The sequence below is a fragment of the Numenius arquata genome, chromosome 13 (assembly GCF_964106895.1).
Source record: "Numenius arquata chromosome 13, bNumArq3.hap1.1, whole genome shotgun sequence".
Classification (NCBI taxonomy): domain Eukaryota; kingdom Metazoa; phylum Chordata; class Aves; order Charadriiformes; family Scolopacidae; genus Numenius; species Numenius arquata.
Genome location: NC_133588.1, coordinates 6,399,277 through 6,420,003, shown reverse-complemented (window position 1 = coordinate 6,420,003; position 20,727 = coordinate 6,399,277). Strand labels below are relative to the sequence as shown.

Genomic DNA, 20,727 nt, shown 5'->3' with positions numbered 1-20,727 from the left:
GTCAGCAGGAGTTGTCTTAATAGATCAACTTCTGGTAAGGAAGTCAAGACAGCGCAGAGTAAAATAAGCTGTATTTTAATGTTACAGAAGCAGTTACAGCCAGGTGGCCTCCCCGCACAGACACCCGCTGCCACTGGGTTTGACAAAGGTTTCTTTCAAATCGCTCCAGACGAAGCAGCTTTTCCCCTTACTCTTTTTCTGTCTCTACGTCTGTGTTTGGTACCACAAGCACCACATACATTCACGGTTAAATCCTTCACGCGCAGGCAGCCCGAGTACAGCCCCACAGCCTCCAGGAGCCTCCGCGGCTGGTGACTCACACCTGTAAGAGACGGTTTGTGTTGTAACCTGGGTCACCTCACTAAAACCAGATACAAAAATCAGTTCCAGACAGTTACTTCGGTAACAACCCAAAGAGGTGAAGACAAGAAACAGCAAGAGTATCAATGTGTCAAACTTTGAGCTAAAGCAAAAAGCAAAAGTTGGGGTTTTTTAATTTGCCAGGTATTCTTTTAATGACAAATATAAAAAGACTGAAAACATCTCATTCTGACTGCCTTTTTTTTTTTTCCTTTTAAACAAATGGTCTGTTTTTATAATTACAAATACTGTGTAAGACAATACCTTCTTTGTACTGCAAAACCAACAAATACAAGGATGCACTCAAGTTTCTAAGCATCTCTAAATTTGAAACGTGAATTATTATTTTTTTTTTTTCATTCGGAAAATGCTTAATAATTGTTCATTTTTGTTAGAAGGTAACTCAAAGTACAACAACATCTAGAGCTGTTTTTAAAGGAGCTTTCTTTCCTGATACATCTTTGAAACATAATTGCTCCTTTCGAGTTCAGTACATTCACAAAATAGCTCAATTAAGAACAGTATCACCAATGAATTGACTACTGGAAAGAGACAAAATTTACCAAACATACAGAAATATAACTTTTACCACAGCAGTTATGCATATCAAAAGATGACACCTGTAATTAATTTTTAAAAGATACAAAAAAAAAAAAAGAGAAAAACCTGAATTACAGAAAAGAAAGTCATATTTATTTAATGAAAAACTAGAAGTTAATAAAAATTAGCAAATACACAAAAAATATACACAAACAGCAGCAATACTATGTAGTGACTTACAAAGGGGGGGCGGGGGGAGGAGGGGAAGCAGCGGCCGGAGGCCGGGCCGCTCAACATGGCTTGTCAGTCAAAGGGGGGAGGAAAAAAACACAAACGAAAACACGAAACAGTATCCTTTTCAACAGTACAATCAATCTACAAACAAGTTTTTAGAATTATTTTACAACATTTCCTGTAGAATCAATTCTTAATACAAAAGATGCCCATTTTGGGTGTATATATATTTTCAGTGGTTTACTGTTGACTTATTTTAAATATATTAGTGTTACTACATGCAACTGCTTCCTGTAATTTAACAGCCTTTCCTTTTATTTACCTTCATATATGTCTACCCTCCATCTACCAAATAATTTGTCTGACAGTCAAAGATGGTTACCCTACTTTCTGCTAAATTAAATGCAACGTTTTTAAACACTGGCCTGATGAGGTTTGATTGCCGTTTCAACACATGGATATAGTTACATTGATGCCTAAATTGCCATTTTCTGCAAAGAGCTGTGCGATGCTGGTGTCAAAGACTAGACAGTCACTATTCATAATGGCTGTTGCAATTCCCTCATGAATGGACCGAGGAGTCGCTTCCCAAGTCAATCGCCGCCTATGACCATTTAACTCCAGTCGATAAGCAAAGTTTTCCGCTTGCTTGCGTGTTCCTATCAGCTGTACAATCGCAAAGAACTGCTGGTGACCATCATACTTTTCCTGTTTCTCCAATACTAGCATGAAATGAAAGCCGAAACAGGACTGCATCATAACCCAGTCAACAGCACCAGGAAGATTAATGTCTGTAGCAAGGAACACTATATCTTCTCCCTGAAGTGTTGTAATGGACTTATGTTGATGCATCAGGTGGGGCATTACAGCATCCAGAGAACCTTGCCATTTACACGAAGCACCGGGACAGGGACAGGAGTAAGGCCTAAACTCACACAGCTCCTCGTGGTCTGCTTTTTCGGTGTGTGGCAAAGTTATCTCGCATCCGGAAGAGGCGTATTTACATGGGAATAGTACAGAATTGGCAACTTTCTCCATAGCCAGGTTACGGATGGAGCCCAGCGGGCCTCGGCAAGTTGGACAGCACGTAAGTTTGGGGCGACAGTTGCTACAAACAAGATGGCCACTCTGACACTGCAGAATTGGTGGCAGCACATAGTCAAAACAGACAGGACACTCAAAGAGACTAGCCAAGTCATTATTGGAAGCTGTAGTGCCAGTCAGCGCAGGCACCCTCTGCGATGGCGTGCACTTGGAAGTACCTGTAGGTAGTGCTGTGGCAGTCTGACGGCTCATTTCTGTAACAGAAGAGAGAGAAAACAATGAGTCTCTAAACAAATTTTATTTTCCTCTGCACACAGTACTTTTTGATGCACAAAGAACCTTCAAAATAAAATAGATACAAATGAAAGCATAAAAACCCATATAACGCAAACTGCGAGTACGTTACGTGTAGAACACCAGCTGTGCTGCGTACAATACAGACACTTGGATGACGAGCAAATTGAACAAGTGAAGAAGTTCTGCTCAGTATTCTGAAGTGGGATTTGCCTACTGGAAGCTGCAAAGGAGATGAGTAAAGATATGCTAAAAATGCAACTAAAATCCTCAAAGAAGTTTGGTGTTGGTTTGGGTTTTCTTAATGTTATTACATTTATGAAATACTCCCCCCAGGTCACTTGCGTGTAACAACCAGGAGCCCTACGGAACAGGTCTAAGGCTGAGTTCTAAGTTGCTGTGTATTAAGTGAGGTAAGAAACTAGTCATTTGTAATGAAAATATGAACTTCCAGATCTGACCTTCTCAGTAACCATGTTTGGTTCTGTTTTACCTCAAACCAGGACATTACTGCACAATTTTTTTTTTTTAATTGAAAAACAGTAGCAAGGAAAACCATAGCTAGGAAGATCACTGCACTGGGTTTTTTTCCCCAGGACTCTCCATTTTCATTACTCTGTTACTAAGGCCCATGCCTTATAAAGCGCATCCATTGCTCCAGCTTCCTAAACTAACCCATCTGTGAAGCTACCAGAAAAGAAAAGCAGTTATTTTATTGAATTTCCCAAAGAAGACAAGAAATTCAAAAGATTAAATTTGAGAACCAATTTTAACATACAAGCACTCAAGCACTTGCAGCAACTCGAACGGGCGCTGTTGGTGAAGCTTTACATTCAGCGGGGTTTACACTGAAGTTCTGTTCTTTCAGATGTCCCCAGACAGAAGCCAACTGCCATCTGACCAACCACCTCCCTCAGCGTTCAACAGACATGGTGAAAGTACCGTGTTTCTTACCATGTTAGGGACGCTACGCTTTGTCCTGCACCCCTCAGCTCTCCTCCTTGTGCAAAAGGAACCCCTAGTACTACCCGAAAAAATAAACACTCGCTTTGAAAAAATGAACCTTACCTTCGTAGGTGAAGGAAAGTTAAGTAAAATGCTACCCAAAAATTGGCTTCCCTTACACAGCGAGATTCTCAACCACCCTAAGGGCTTCTCTGTATGTCACGTATGTAGAAAGCTCTCAAAATAAACCTCATCTTTAATCTCCTTGCTATTTGACATGGGAATATTAGGCAATAGGCAAGCTTCCCATATTTAGCATCATTTCACCCACAAACTTACTCATACTTGGACTAGATACCTCCAAGCAGCATACTGAGCCGCATACTGCGCATGCTTTTGCAAGACATGCACTGTTTGGGGCACGAAGCAAAGGCACTAAGAGATTCCAACACGCAAAATAACATCCCTTGACACTCAAAAAGTAATCACAGACAGGCAGTTTCAAATTCTTCTACAGAAGCACCTCTCCCCAGTCCAGAGCTAGAAAAACAGGGGTGTCAAAGTTTCGGTATTCAGTCACTGATTTTATTAGCCTCACATGCTCAGTAACAGCATCATCTCACCCCTCCAAAGTCTCTTCCTTCATCTCAGGCTTGTTGGACCAGAAATATCCAGTTCCCATCTTCAGGGGAAAAAACCCAACCATACAGTGGTTTCCAACCCAACCATACACTGGGCCTTAACTGATACTGCAGAGATACGACAGGAATGTTTCTATCTTCTGGCCTTAATTTCCTACTGTAAGGCATTCCAGCTTAGATGAAAAGGTAAGGATATCTGTGGCAAATCAAATGTGTGTTCTGGGGAAGCGATGCCACACCGGCTCGCTGCGAGGAGATTCAAACGATAAGGCCTCTGTGACAACTGAGCACTGCTGCTATTTTTCCCCAGCCCCCGCAGGTAGGAGGCTGGTGACGGCACACTGCAGTTCTACGCTCTAGAACAAACCACACAGAGAATAACTGTGCACGGGAGAACGAACTCTCATCACATTGTTCGCTTGGAAAGAGCTTAGAAATCACATGCATATTCGTATGTAAAATTCTCAAAGCGTTTCCCTTCAAATATTGTAAACACATACATTTCAGAAAAGTTTGTGTGCACTTCATCTTACCTGAACCTATACCTTCTGATGCCGGGATCCCCAGTAACCCACAGATAACACTGGTGAAAACCACTGCGTTAGACCAGTTCCCAAGGCAGTCTGACGGGCTGGGTGAGCTCTGCTTGCTTTAATTACACCTCTCGGAGCCCATTCAACAGTTAAATTAAGCAACCTACAGACTTTGCAAAAGACCTTACGCATAGGTGTACTTCCCACTGAAGCTTTCTAAGCTACGGAAGCACTAGAGAAAAGAACGATACAGCCCTGCCTTGTCACCGTTTCTGTACGTGACCAGCCTTCACACGCACCTTCCACAACTGGGAGCTCCTTCCAAAGGAGCAGGGAATGAAAATGAGCAGGAATCTTTGAACCAGACCATTGAGATTAGCAGCACACAAGGAAGAAACTGGATAAAGCCATAAACTGTAATTTACCAAGCCTAAACCTGCCCAAAGCCTACATTTTCATCACTCTCGTTAACACAAAGATGAATAATAACCAACATGACAGAAAAGTCAGAGAAGCTCATTTTTTATAACCGTCTTAAATACTACAAGTTAATCACAAGCGTTAACAGTGTAATACATTTAATCCACCAAACTATCAAAAACACACAATTACAAACCAAGTAAAATGAACTACAGAGCTGGAAATAAAGTTTAAAGATATTTTTAGTTACAAAAACTTCACTACAAAGCCCCCTACATGCAGGATTTGCTATGTTATCTTTGTTTGCACACACTGGAAGTAAGTCTCTAAGCAACAGTGACAAATAAGGTACACGAGGTGTCATCTTCAAAAGTATTAGCTCCTACAACACAAATTATTCAAAAGAATGTACAAATTTGAAAAAGTTTAACCAACAGAAAGAGTGAAAAGGGAAAAATGTGTTAAGATTTCCTAGTTCTAGATCAAGAAAAACGGCCCTCGATGACATCAGAACGCACCGACCTGTTGATGTTGATGAAACTATTCTCAACACGGTTCTGGGGCCGGGTGAAATACACGCGCTACCGAGATCTCCGGAGGGACACGGCTTCACAGCCCCTACGAAACCAGCTTAACATCCCGCACGTAACGCGACTGAACGGCCAGTACCTTTCCCCTTGCAGGTTCTACTTCCCGGCAAGCAGGCGCACAGGGCTCCCTTCCACGAGTGCAGAAAGCCGCAGGCCGATCTCCCGCTCATGGGCGGCCAAGACGCTCATGGCGTTTCTGCCCGGAGGAGAGCGGCCGGGGGCAGCGGCCCCGGGCCGGACGCGGGGCGGCCGATGCTCCCGGCCCCCGCCCCCGCGATGCCCCGCGGGACCCCGCGCCGCCTTCTTACCGCTGCGGGCCCGGCCCCCCCCATTTACGGCCGCCCACACCCCGCATCCACCGGCTACATCCGCGCTTCGGTCCGGCGCCCCAAAATGGTTCCCCTCGAACTTCCCCCGCCGCGCCGGGCCGGGCCGGGCCGGCCCCTCCCCGCCGGCGCCGCCCCTCGCCCGGCCTCCGGCCAACGGCCGAGCCACCGGCCGGCCCCGCCCGCCGCTTGCCCGGGGGCGCGCAGGGGAGGGCGAGCGGCCCCGGCGGCCGTCCGTGCCGCCCCGCAAGCGGGGGAGCCCGCCCCCGCCGACCGCCAGCGCCTCTTCCCCGGCACGGCCACCCCGCGGAGCGCGTTGCGGCTCCCCGCGGGCTCGCAGGGACAAGCTGCGCCGCACGTCACCGCGGGGTCCCGCCCCGTCAGCGGTGCCGACGGACTGACGGATCTGAGCATCTTCCCTAAACAACCGTTTGTAAAAGCTGTAGATTCCATTCGAAACACTTGTAATCCATGAGTTCCACCTCCCGTTCCTGCTATTTCAAGAAGGCTGCTCAAATCAGCATTTTCCACTGTGGATCTATAAAGCACCCATTCCACAGGACTTTTCTCCATTTGTATAAAGATTATTCATTCAAGCAAAACCACAATAATCTCAAGGAATAGCCCAGATCAACAGATTTGGAGCAATGTGGCATATTTGAATATCCACACGGACTATGAAAAAAAAAATAAAAATTAGAACAGCTTAAGGATAAAGGAGCTGGAAACCAAGCCAACCTGCCTGCATGATGCACACGCTGGGCTCAGAAGAGCTTAGGCATTACGGAATACAGATGTAATGACGATAAGATCATGGAAGCACAAGTTTCAGTGGAGGCAAGAGAAGAGCACGCTGCAATAAATTGTTTTGGTCACATAAAAAGTAAGGCTACAGGATCCGAGTAAAGAAAATTATCTTAAAAAGTGCTCTCTCCTACTACTTGAAATCGAAGTCCTGCTCCGGGCAGACTGCGGCAGCTTGTATCAGCACTGTAACACATGCAAATAACACCTAATTACTATTACCAAAAACTACCAACTCCATACAAGGCATGCTGCACCTTCGCCCCCAAAATGTCCAATATACAACATCCCCCCCGGTTAAGAGTCAAGAAAGTTTCCAAGCACAACAGAAACGCTGAGGAAAACCAGCAGAGAAACAGCTTTCGAGAAACTAAGGGCATGTTCTGAAGTGTCTGAAACTCGCCCTGGGCTTTCTCTCCTGCAGGAAAGCAGCTGTCCCCAAAACAAACGCAGGAGCCCCCCCGACAGGTTAGCTAACGCCGTGTGTCCCGTTGCCACGCTGTGACGCAACGGACGTGCCCGAAGAGAGAAAGCCTTTGAAACCCCAGACGGGTCAAAAGAATTGCAGTGAGAATGGATAGACGCGATCAGTTCGCTCAGTTTAACAACCTCAGCGAGGCGCAGACATAAGGAAAGCAGTCTCAAGGGAAGTTCAAAGAGATGATGGTACCTCACATGCCACAGAATTAACAACAGTACCCGGGAACAGACTGATACCCTGTCAGCTTCTCATCTCGCATAGGTGTTCGCTTCAGACACCATTCCAGAAATCACATCTCCTGCATTGCACTGAAACACGGGGCACAAATTCAAGTTAACACCACCTACTTCTCCAAAATCTTTGCTCATATCAAATAGATTAAGACTTGGGTTTAACATTTTAATTTGCCTTTGAGATGGTAACCGAATATTGGTTTTGGAAAAAAACCCACAAAACTTCTGTACGGTCATCTTAATGGCCGGAGGGGGAAAAACCTCATTATATAATGCTGAGGAGTGATGCAAGGACAGGAAAAAAATGCCTTATCACAAATGTCTAGATGTGATGCAATTAGATCTTTTTGCAATCACGTTTCAGAACTAATTGAATTCAGAGACTTCCATTCAAAATGCATACTTAATGCATTACAGCCGTCAACAAAGTAATACCAAACCTTTCAACTTTTTCAACTGCACAATCATATTTGAAAATGAGAGTGTTTTAAAAACAATCCCCTGTCACAGAGCACTGGAAACGAGAACATTTCACGATAGCGTTCAAAGCTGTGAAAGTCACTGACAGGTTACCTTTTTCAAGATGTGATATAAGCCAAAGAATGTCACAACCCAAAAGCCACACGAACTGTTGAAAATACTCATTAAACAGGTGCAAATAAGAACTTAAAAGAAGATACAAAAAGATTAGCCAATATCATCAGGTATTTGTACAATTCAATATTGGTAACTTTTGTAAAATATTGTGAACAACAACTATCTCATAAAATATTATATAGAATAAATTTAAAAGATTGAAGAGGCACCAATTTTTCTTTGGCAGGAGAAAGAAGGTTTCATGAATGCAACAGAAAAAAAAAGTGTGTGTATATTTAGAAACAAGAAGGAAGGGGTGGCAGGGGAGGGGTGCACACACTTAGACAAGCACACACAAAGTACATAATATCATGCCCAAGAAGCTGCCAGTGTTACTGATACACAAGTCCCAAGTCACTACTATCTTGAGAATGAAGGTAATTAAAAAGCATGCTTTGTTCTGATTAAAAAGGGGCGCCAGTGTATTTTAAGTAGGTAACTTTCCACCATTTTTAAAGTAGCATTAGGTTAATTTTATATTAAAAGTTCTTAGGATACCATATTTTTGTACTATAGCTGCTCAATTATGAAAAGTCTCAAACAGCCGAGGACAACATCTATAGCACTACAGAAAAGCCAGCTTTTTGACTATTTTTGATTATTACCTACTATTTCTGAAAATAATTTTCGAAGGAATCCACCTTTCCTCTGTCCCCTCTTCCTCTCATAATTGTCAATGTACAGCTCAACAGAAGGGAAAAAGGTTTCAGCAGCATCTAGTGAAAATATTATATATTGCCCTCACCACCACCAAAACCATACTTCAGCAAACACATATAACATTAAATGTATTATGCACAAGTCTCTCAGAAAAGCTTATGAAATTTTTTTTAATTAATATTTTTAATTTCTATTTAAATTTTACAGAACATTTTAGGGCCCAAGGCCTTTCCATGTTGAAGCGTATCAATTTCTCTCTCTTCACTCTCGGGAGACGTCAGACCACAGAGGTCTGGCAGGGTTAACACCAAATGCATGCCTGCTCCTGACAACGTGGGGCACACGAATGTCCATCCCTGCTTATACACAGCCTCTGTGCCTACTGGCCTACTTCAAAACTTTTAGAAGACAGCTCATGACACAAATTATTAATCAACTACATAACACAATTTAGTCTCTATACACTCTGGTTTTGATTCATGAATTATGAATTTTTTTTCAACCCTTCCGACACTGTTTTCTTTAGTGCCCTTAACTATATGCTATTTGTTATTTCAGACACCTCAGGGCTTCTCTTTTTCTGCATAACAACCAAAACCCAGAGCAATCCAGTGGAATAGAATATTATAAAACAAGACAAAACAAAATTTACTAAATTGAGGCAAATCTCATCTCTTTTCCAAAATGTCACCTGTCCAGTTTATCTCCTTTTCATACAAAATTACAACAATTTCCACTACCTTACAGTGACCTGTCCCGCCTGAAATTGCAAGTTGTTTTTTTTCTTTCACCTCAAGATACTCCCTACAAACCCCTCTTTCCAATCACCAGGAAAAGAAATCCCAGTGGATTTATATAATCATGGAATCAGTCATCCTCTTCATGGCTACCTCTGCAGTGAACCACCAGGCCTTAACACTCAATGTTTCTGATGCTATCATATATGTGCTCTTGTACACAATATGATCACCAATTGAGTCATTACCAGTGGGCAATCCAGATCTTCTCCAAATTCAACACATACTACGTGGCAAACGCAGATACAAACAGCACTACGTAAACACAAACAGTATTATTATGCCTACCAAATTATAGCGACCTGTTTCTAATCCAATACACATCTTGTGCCCTGGTTAGCACTGTCTGACTTCTGCTTCAAGACTATCGTATTAACTATTTCTCCTGCCAGAATTATTATCTATGCCAGAATATTAAACATCAACCCAGGGGGTGGGTTTTTCTAGCTGTAAAAGGTTATCTTTCCAACAACTTCATAATGTAAAATTAAGAAGGAACAGTGTCCTATAGAAGATATACAACAACCACATAAAAATCACAGTAGCAAGCAACTACTGCCATGACTATAGCAAACATTTTTAAATGCAACAAAGAACTTCATCAATTTAAAAAGTGAATAACCCATACTCTAGCCAACCAAAATTTTCCATATTCTAGAGAATCACGATCCAAGTTAGCATGCTAGATCAGAGACTACACTGCTATGATACTCCAGTCTTTCAAAGACAGACAAGCTGAGGAACAAAATTCAGCAGAAGAATGACTAACTGATAAAACCCCAAATTTCATTCTAGAATGAAAACTAAAAATGTCTGATCAATAGCAAAAACCTGAGTTTGGACCACCCACTCTCAACTATATAATCACAGAAAACCCAGCTTTCACATGACTTATAATTACACGTAGCACTAAATAAGAAAGCAGGTTTCTTTGTAAATTCAGACCATCAACAAATGATAAAGCAAAATAGGATGTTTATATTCCCCATCTTTTGAGCTTGGAAGAAGAAGAAGCAGGACAGAAAGCAAAAGCTAGGGGAACTATGAAGGAAATTCCTGGAAATTCAAGCTATACTATAAACAATTTATCAAGTGCCACCACTAGAAAAGGAAAATGCAGCAATACATTAAATAAACCGGTATGAGCAACTACAGCAAAAATTACTGATATTTGGTAATCTGTTGTCATAAAAGAAAGTTAAGCCACAAAGTAGCTAGTGAAACAATCTTTTCCATTATATATAGTTAAACAAAAATAAAGAGAAAAAGAACCATTATTTAAATACAAATCAAAACCAAGCACTTGCGTTAAAAAGATCATGGACCACTTCCAAATTGGACTTGACCATATTTCCCTTTTTGAAAACAAGCAAATAACTGACACTGCCGAATCCCACCCACTGAAGAGGGGTGAAGATGGTGATAGAGAAATACTGCTCAAGGCTGGATACTGCACACTCTTGCACTATACCTGAAGCAGTGCTCTGTGACAAAAGCCTTCTCTTTTCTCCACTCACTAGGTGGGTATCCTCAGCGCAGAGCCTTCCTTGACAAAGGACACCTGAACCTCTAACACGACCACGCACGGAACCTCTAGCATGATAAACTATAGTGTGAACTCAAACCAGCACCCGTCCCACACCAGCCTTCTCAGATACCAAGCTGAACATGCCCTTCTACAGCCTGCCATAATTTGAGCACAGGAAGCTAACTGAGATAAAGCACAAGTACAGGTTTCAAAATAAAGACAGCAGAAACCACAGAATCTAACAAAATAAAAAGCCACCCAAATCTTCATATGAAAACAGAGACAACTCTATACAAAAAATAACAGGCAAAACAGTTTTTATTTATTTTATTTTTTAGTAATATCTAATTTCCTTTCACTGTGCACAGAGCACAATGAATGGGGCTGCATCAGGGATCATCTTCCAATAATAATTCAGCCCAGTGATTTCTATAAACACACGTAGACAGTTACCTCTTAAAAGTCCCAAACATAGCATGTTGCAATAAAACGTAAGGCAGGCCACAGGTGGATCAGCTAAAAAGTGAATTAGTAACAGTACCAGGAAAAAAAAAAAAAGTTATTTTTCATGCTGTAACATATGCTACCATTCAGAAGTATTATCTAAAGCAGGAAGCACTTACTTCTGTTCTACAAGATATCATAGATGGGCTCTGTATACAATTACACTCTATTAGTAAAAAAAGAAAAACAAACACCACAAGCCTCTGTAAATGGTAACAGCAAATCCTACCGAGTGTGACAATTTGGGGACTGTGTTTCTTTCCTCAGTCTGATTTTGCAAAAACTATATTCTTCACTGCATACTGTAATTGCCACGCAATATTGCATCACCATTGCTGTGTCTGTGGCAGACACAGGGAAGAGGGTGTGGCATGGAAATGCCTACCTTAATTCAGTAAGGCTAAACTAAAAGAGGTACCTGTACTTTGATGCGTCTTCACATACAAAGTCCTCCTGCGATAACTATTCCAATTAAAATTAAAGACCTATTTTATGCTCAATATTTTTCCTGAATAACTAAATAGTACTGGGGACCAGGCCATCAAAACAACCAGACCTGATCAAGGAGGAGCTGGCCTATAAAAGAGACTGATCGCGACACAGAAAGCCGCTCTGTAGGAGGAGTCAGGACAGGATTACGTATGTTGACTATTTTTATATAGAGACCTCTCCATCTTGTGCATTGCTTAGGTTCATACATATTGCCATCTTAATAATTTATTCTTGTGATCCTAATTTGTTCTGTATTCCTGTATGCAGTCCTGATGACAGTGGAGCCCTGTGAAGAAAGGCAACCCGACCTGTGGAGGGCTAACATATAGGGGAAGGCTTGGAGAACTGAGACCCTGATTGTACCCCGAGTACAGTGCCCCAAGGTACGTCAAACACAGAATCTACACCAAGTACATCCAGCACCACAAAGCACACAGCAGTGACACTGGAAGCCTAACTTTTAACTCATCAGAAATTACTAATTTTCCAGAACTTCTAGTACTAACCTAGACAGAATCTCTGGTTGTTTTGAGGGAGAGTTTTTACAAGTTCTTTTTCTTTTTTAAATCCAGATATTTTTTCTTTAGAAGCAAGAACATTCAGATTGATGTCAGATAAAGGTAACGTCTTTATTTTATCACACACGTACACAACACGGAGAATAAAATGCACAACACTGTAAAGGGTCAAGCCCATATTTTAAAAATGGCCTTTTCTACATTTTGGAAGTAAGATTTTCCTACTATGGATACCTAATTCAAAAGGAAAGCTATGGAAATCTAAGATGGGACACAGGCTTTTGTATCTTGCTGATCTACTGCAGGTAGAAAATAAACAGCACTGAAATTATCTATATTGTAACAAATATAAGACCTTAGTAAAAGAAGTGCAAAAACCACAGTGGCATTTTCACGTTTCTGATGGTTCCAAACTATCGGTAGTTCATTACTTTAAACTCCCATCTTCTACATGCCCTGTGTTTCTCACATCCATTCTCTGAAGTACATGTGCCTCCATTAAAACCAACATGGTTTACTTAAGTGACTGAAGTTTTCCTCACTCATCAGTTCTCAATCAACTGTTTCTGTAGCAGTTACACAAGGATTCAACTGCCACCATTAAAAATATTTTTTTTAATCATTATTACAATGTTACTCAAATTCTCAAACTTGGCTATTGACAAGTCTACCATGGTCAGAGTCCTGCACAGAGCAACAGCTCCACTGCTTTTCATGAAAACATCAGTTCTAGAATGTGGCTTTATCTCACGAATAAGAGCACTCTTCCGGCAAGTATTATCAACCTGAAGCACAGGAAATAGAAAAAGCTTGAGCTGCTGACTCCACAGACCACCGTGTTACGTGAAAAGATTGAGCATTCCTTGAAACCTTAAAAAAAAATTAAAAATTAATGGTACTAGAGCTGTAGCCTGCGGCATGGGAGACCTGGGTTTAGTTCCTGCTCCGTCACAAGTTTCTGAGTCACCACAGGCAAGTACTTCCCTGCCTTTTACAGGTTTTAAAATATGAAAAGGAGCTGCGAGTCTCGGACATAAACACAAAAGGGAATGAATTAATTTGATAAGGATACTAAATTAACTCTGTAGACCCTATTCAAATTTACTTCGGGTTAGTAATAAGTAAATATCATTATTCAGTAAAGGACACTATGTTAAATTATTTAACATTTCAGTTTCTACAGTCAGCAGTAGCCAAACTTCAATCGCTGTTTACTTTCCGAATCCAGCTCACATAGGGGTAACTGCCCTCTATCCCTCTATTCATTCCAGTATTTCGTACATCAAAGAGACAAATTAGGAAGACAATGGCAAGACCCTTCTCACTAATTCTATTGTATCTAATCTGAAGGCCTCCTTCTGAGCCACCAACTCCATACTGACATTTTATGGAAAGCAAGTACAGCAACCTTTCCTTAGAGGGATCCTCGCATTACAAAAAAAAAAAATCCCTCAACTTGCTTTGCAAAAATCCAACTACCAAATTTTTGAAGCAAGTGATTCAAATTCAGCAGAAAAACAGCTATAAGGCAAGGGAATTACACATTCTTTTATATAATTCTGATCAGGTATAACTCAAATGCTAAGTAAAACGCACTATTTCACTTATTTGTATTGCTTGGGAAATGCTTCATGGCATACAAAATTAAAATTCAACCATAATCACTCTGAAGTCAGGCCGGAGTCTGCATCAGAAAATAAAACACAAGATATTATAAATTACAGGAGTAGATGTATCTTTCTCTACTTCACGCTCTCTTTATGAGCACCTTCTAAATTCCACACCTACCACTACTTCCTTCTCCGCGCAATATTGTCCTCTCTTCTGTTACGTAGTTAAATCAAAACTTGAGTCTATGTTGCGGTGCTGAATCTCAAACACCAAATCCTAACAATGTCTCACTATCTACAGTGTAACTGTAAACTTCAGTAGTTTTTAGCCTTTTTCTTTTACAGGAGTATTACAAAAATATATTAGATTAGAAGATCAAGCATCCAAAAATTAGCAAATAATAAATTTATTTATTATTTTCACAGGCAACCCTAAGTCTACTTCCTTACATGCATATTAAGAAACAGCCTTCATGAAATAATCTTTTTTCCCCAGACTCAACTCCTTTAGTAGATGAGCACCTGTACTTCCATGGAAGCATTACGATTGCACAAGGAACAACAACTTTTCCTTAAATGGAACATCTGATTTTAAAATAAAGCTGTTTAGGGCAGCAGCTGGTTTTAATATGCATAAAAGTGGTCTCAAAATTACTGCTTTACAGGTGCTGTTTTAGAAGAATTCCCATCTCAACTTCTATTATGGAATGCATACTTTTTATTTGTAAAATTTCCTTTCTAATGATTATACTTGACCTAGCACAAAGCCAGACTAAAATTTTATAGCACACCATCAACATCTGCCAGCCAAATTATTCCCTAGTCACACCTGTGCTACCAGTCTTCAAATTACATCCTTAATGTACTTGCATAATCACACAGATATCGGCCATGTAGAGACAAACCTACAAAAATTAACTCCCAACTGCGTGACACCTTCATGCACAAAAAAGGGGGAAAATTCCTGTAAATGAAAGTTATTTGTTACTCTAATGATTTATATATTACACATCTGTATGTGCATATATATTTCAAAATAAACAGTCATTCAGAAATCAAAAGATTAGTTGAACAGCTTTTACAAGACAACAACTACACATAAGGAGGAGGAAAGGAACAAGACTTAAGGCTCATATATAGACAAAAGTGAACAAATTTACTAGCTTTAGAGTAGCTTTACTAGACTAAAAACTAGCTTTAGTTAAACATGAGAAGTTTATCTTGTACACCCTAAAGTGGTTATGTATGCGTCAATGCACAAATGCGTATTGAAGATTAAAGAATATTAAAATATCTGATCAAAGATAGCAAAATCTGAGTCCTATGTCCAGTCAAAAAAATGTCAGGCGGTAGTGAAGTTTCAAAAATTAAAAAAAATAAAATTAATAATAATAATAAAAACATAGAGTCAAGTTTCACAGATCTGAGGACAGGATTAACGGCCTGGTTCTAAGCTGATACACAGCATTATAGTCATTATCTTTCAAAGAGAAAGTAGCAACATTACACGTTGGAAAGGTTCTTAAATGTTTCAATAGCATTTTTAAGAACTGCTTGGTTACAGTATTTCTTAAGAGCTTTCAGATACTATTACAATTAACTGAAGAAAATGGTTCATCTACAGCACAAAGAACAATCCACCAGCTAGAGGCTCCACAACTCCAGGGACTCACACACAGTATGTCGGAGTGCAATTCCACCATTTCGACAACAAACAAAAGCAAGCTGCCACCAAAAGGAATGGTTGTGCTGCCTGCCTTTTACCCTTTAGTTTTCTTTCTCTTTAAGGTAACATATTCAGCAAGATCAGTCTTGCACAACTAGGTGAGTGGCACACCAGGAAGACACCAAAACCAAGTGAGCAATGGAGGGCGAGACCATTCCTAGCTGTAAGCCTGCGCTTACCCTGATCTGCAGTGCACCCACCATGACAGAGGATGACATCCCTTGCAGCAGCGCTGGCTCTTCCATTACCATGCAGAAAGCTGCTCTGGGAAGTGAACCAGATGATAGCTACCCATTCCCCACAGGCAACTGGTTTTCAACTTAACTTGTGACTAAAACCAGCCCATTTCACATACACATTGGTGACAGCAACGTTGCAAGTTACCACTGGCAGCCTGAAGAGAAACTGTCTTCAGCTGCTGCTGAACTGTGCTCTGGATGTGCCACAGCTTGTTCAGTGCCGCGTCTTCTATTATTTCTTCTTTCCTAACACTGATGTGTTAAGAGCAACCGACCACACATTTCAGAAATAACACTAAATGACATTTAGAAAAATCATAGGAAAGACTAACTTTCAAAACCCACTTCAAACTAGTACCTACATCACGTTTCAGCATAAAGCAACACATACTAAGATTTACAAAACTGAACTTAGAAACCTAATATTCCAGCTGTCATCCCCTTGCAAAATATAGAAGACACAGAACCTTCCCTCATGAAAGATCCATAATACAGAGTAAACAGAAACAGCAAAGATAAGCCTTTTAATACACCTACCTTTCTAAGCTAGACACCAGCTCTAGCAATTTTTATGTAAAGGAATTTATTTTCAAGCTTTTCCTCCTCTACTTTAATACTAAATTGTTTTAAAATACTCCTACTCCAGTTAAAGCCTTTTCAACTTTTTGACAATCTGTACATTAGCGAAATTTAACATACAATTTTCCTTTGCATATAGTTTTCTTTTGACATATTTCATCTGAACACTTACTTGAAAGTAACTCTTAAAAAGCATGGCATTCTAAATGCTCTTCCTTGACAGCTTCCAAAAAAACTAACACAACCACTGAAAAGCCACTGTGGTCTTTTATCAAAGACTAAATGAATTTTTGCTCCGTTTAGTACTATATGCAAAAATTGTAGGAAAGAACTTTAAAATATTAACTTCATGCCACACAAACCAAAGTTCAAAGAACTGCTGTTTCACTTTAAAGGAGCTGATGACTAATTCTTTAAGCAGTAGAAGTTATCACTACACTCTCCTTGTTTTTCTTCATGTCTCAGCAAGGTCATCAATTGTTACAGAAAAGATACAAACCTGTTTCTAGATAAGGCAAACAAAAAAGGAAATGGTCAACAACTGTCTGTAGATGAATTTGTTGCATTTTTAAAAATCAATTTTGCTGTAGGAATACATCCACAGCAATTTTTTAAAATGCATTTCCAGATGCAAAAGGACAAATACAGTCTACACCATTCAAATAATATTTTACTTCCCCACTGAAAACACAGCCAACCTCAGCTTCCGTATTCAGCTTCTACAAAGGGAAACAAGTCAAAATCAGAAGTGCACCATTTGGTTAACTGTAATTATCTAGCACTTTATCTGATTAAAGTACTGTGGAATTAGTAACCAAATCTCTCATTATTCCTGTGATAACACAAGAATCACCATTTTATAGATTAACTCAACAGGCATATAGTTAAAACAATTGTTTTGGGCATTAGAGAAACATAGTATGTAGTCGGGATTAGAACTAGAAAATATACACATATACGAAGTGTGGCATAAAACCTAAGAGTATTAATGGGGCATTAATGCTAGGTTTTGCCTTCTTTCTTCACCTAGTCTAGGTAACAGCTGAACTCACTGTAGCATTGTACAAAGCAACCATTAAAGCAGAACGTCTATTTGGCAAAACTGAGTCCAACTGCTAAAGCTGACAATTACAAGACTACCAACACTATTACAAGAAGAAAAATAAAGCAAAGAGATTCTACCTTAAAATTAAGAACATTATGTTTCCCATAGGAGCGCATATATAGTCTTCTAGATAGTTGCATGTGAAAACCAGAGCTCATAAAACTGTCCTACTTGATTTCTTTGAGTTTTCAGACCAAAAAGAGTTGCTTTATACATGAACATGCTCATGCTGCCACCTCTTCCACACTAGAGGCAGGTGTCTTTGACATCTGAGCAGTACCTCTTTCTCAATTCACACTAAACAGACAGCAGCAACTATACTCAAACCTAAGTATGGAAAGTACTTGTGTTATTTGAAACATTTACTTTCCTTAGTTCACACCTACTTAGCTGGAGCCACTGAATTTCTGAGCTAACTCCTCTAGTACAGTCTAATTAGACTATAGCATTAAAACCTTATCAACAGATATGACAGATTAATGGACAAGATATTTTGTCATGATGTGCACTTTCAGGACCAAAATGCTCATCATTTCATCAGTTTCAGAATTCTTAGGTCACAACAGATTGCTAAAACTGTATCACTGATGGATGACTCTTATCCTTGTGCTTTCTTGTATAATTTTTCACTGCTGTGAAAAGTGCTAAAGCTATTTAAGAATATTAGTTTCTACTGAAGTTAACACAATCATTTCTAGCACTTAATTTTTAGATCAATATTATAGCGTAGAACAAACAATAAAAATAGAACTAATCAATTTATTCTATAGGTATACCCCCAAAGTTATTTTCTGCAACAGACAACTAGTCCAGAGATCCAAATTTTATCCTAAAAGCCTCTGTATTAGTCTACCTGTATTCCAATACCTCAAATCTTCTTGAAAACCAGCTTGAATAAATCAGGGTTGAGAAGAGTCCCTTCCATTTCCCTCCCCCCCTCCCCGGAATATACCGTGCTAGCCTCAGACTTCAGAAGGGAGAGAAACAGACAACTGAAACTATGTCCCGTGTGTGGAATATCCCATGTCCTTCACGACCCAGTCCAATTAGCCATGAGCTTCCTAACATCCACTCATCTGCCACGTTAAACAAATTAAGTCACTTTATCTATTTATTTAGCATGTGAGCAAACTGATTATTACAGAGGAAAGGTAGTATTCACCCAGACTGGTAGCAATAGAGACTGAAGAGTGAATATTGGAAACATATTGTATGTTTACAGTTACAAATGAAATATGGGCTTATAATAAAAGTGCCACCAGTTCACCACTGGAAAAGAAACTTGTTTTTTCTTCTGAATAAATACTTAGGATGCTTTGCCTTTCACTACAAACGCTATTGTTTCCTGTCCTTTTAAATCCGTGGAGAAGGGGGAAAAAAACACGGTCTCCGGCCTTTTAACTTTGCAGGAGAACCCGTGGGATGAGCAAGAATCTCCCCCACTCTTTGCTCTCACCGGATGAGAGAAGGAGACGGCAGCCTTCCCGGGAAATGTCACAGAGGGGCACCCAGCGGCCCATTTACTCCGGCAACCTGTTTCCCGCGGCGGCTGGGCCCGCCGGGACACAGGCAGCGAGGGCCGCCGGCGGGGCTCTGGAGCGGCGGGCCGCCCCCGCCTCCCCGCGGCTCAGCTGACCTTCGCCGGGCCCCGCTCCGCTCCCGCCAGCACAAAGCGCTCCGCGCGGCGAGGCCGGGCCCGAGCCCACAAAGGGGCAGCCCCGCGGCCCAGGCGGCGCAGGCCCAGGCGCGGCGGGCCCTCCGCAGCAGCCGAGCCGGGCCGCCGCCTCAGCCTGGCGCACAATAGCCCGGCAGAAGGGCTCGGAGCCGCCCGCCGCCGCGGGGCCGCTTCCCTCCTCCCGTCGGGACCCGCAGGCCCGGCCGGCGAGGAGAAGGGCCCGCCGCGCCTCATTCCCTTGGGGCCAAGGCTGCCTTAGCCCCCCGTCGCGGGCGGCGGCGCGGGGCCCGGCCTCCAGCAGGAAACCGGACGCCCGGGCTGCGCTTAGGCCGCGGCGGGGCCTTGTCCCGACTCTCCTCTGCGGCCGCCGCGCCGGCCCCGCGGCCGCGCCGGGACCTTCCGCGGGCGCCGACCCGGCGCAGGGGCCGGGCGGGGAGAGGGCCCCGCCGGGCGAGCCGCTTCTCGCCCCTCCGAGGCCGCTCGGCCTCCCCCCCCGGCGCGCTCACCTGTGGGCGCTGGGCTGGGCGGGACCCCGCTGAGGCGGCCTGGCTCCCCCGGTGGTGCGGGCTGCGGGGCGACTGGCTGCGCCGCTCTCGCCGAGACGCTCGGTGCCCGGCCCGACCGCCCGAACCGATCGCGCGCTCCCTCCTCCTCCTCCCTCTCGCTGCCGGCCGAGGAGACACCGCCACGGGGGCGCGCCAGCTGCGGCGGCGGCGGCGCTCTCCTGCCTGCCAGGCGCGCTCCCGAGGCAGGCGGGCGGGCGGGCAGGCGGGCGGGCGGCAGCGCGCGGCCGGCGGCGCGCACGCGCACCCGGCAGCAGCACGCGGGCCGGGCCGCCCCGCTGCCAGCGCGGAGCTGGGGAACAAAGGCCGCTGGGCTCCACGGGGAAGCTGCGCGGCTGGACCCCGGTTGCTAGCGGCTCCCGCACCCCGCCATGCTTTCACACCCGTTTCCCGGGCCCGGGGAGAGGCCGTCCCTTACCTGCGCCGCCGCCGAGCCCCGCCAGGGTCACTCGGCTCCCCCGCGGCCCCGAGAGGCGGCGAGGCCGGGGCGGCGCCGAGTCCCGGGGCAGGGAAGAGGCCGCGAGCCCGGCCCTCGCCCTCCTGTGCCCGGTGAGTCGGGGCGGCGGCCCCTTCCGGGCTCCCGGGAGCGCTCCGGCCCTGAAAGCGAGCCTTTTGGCACACCGGCATTTGCGGGGTCACTGGGGTCTGTC

The 20,727-nt window shown here is 42.9% G+C and overlaps 1 protein-coding gene across 4 annotated transcripts; it reads right to left on the bottom strand.

Annotated features, from left to right (window-relative positions):
• Nucleotides 1–62: 62 nt before the first annotated feature.
• Nucleotides 63–20,619, bottom strand: SIAH1 (siah E3 ubiquitin protein ligase 1). 4 transcript variants are annotated; one of them, XM_074158124.1, is made up of 3 exons: nt 5,473–5,555; nt 4,630–4,652; nt 501–2,432 (listed from the first exon to the last, which is right to left on the bottom strand). In XM_074158124.1, exons 1-3 carry the CDS (start codon nt 5,517–5,519, stop codon nt 1,582–1,584), a joined length of 921 nt encoding a protein of 306 aa, XP_074014225.1. In that variant the 5' UTR covers nt 5,520–5,555; the 3' UTR covers nt 501–1,581. The 4 variants fall into 4 exon arrangements, with proteins under 4 accessions (XP_074014223.1, XP_074014224.1, XP_074014225.1 ...); XM_074158122.1 differs by lacking the exons at nt 4,630–4,652; nt 5,473–5,555 and adding an exon at nt 20,021–20,205 and having other exon boundaries at nt 63–2,432; XM_074158123.1 differs by lacking the exons at nt 4,630–4,652; nt 5,473–5,555 and adding an exon at nt 20,496–20,619 and having other exon boundaries at nt 495–2,432.
• Between the last annotated feature and the right edge of the window lie 108 nt (nt 20,620–20,727).

What these genes read in the sequence shown, in the direction of transcription:
- SIAH1 (XM_074158121.1), bottom strand. Translation starts at nt 5,771, where the DNA reads ATGAGCGGGAGATCGGCCTGCGGCTTTCTGCACTCGTGGAAGGGAGCC. An exon ending in TAGAACCTGCAAGGGGAAAG is followed by an intron (nt 2,433 to 5,680) that starts GTACTGGCCGTT and finishes CTTCTGTTACAG; the next exon opens with AAATGAGCCGTCAGACTGCC.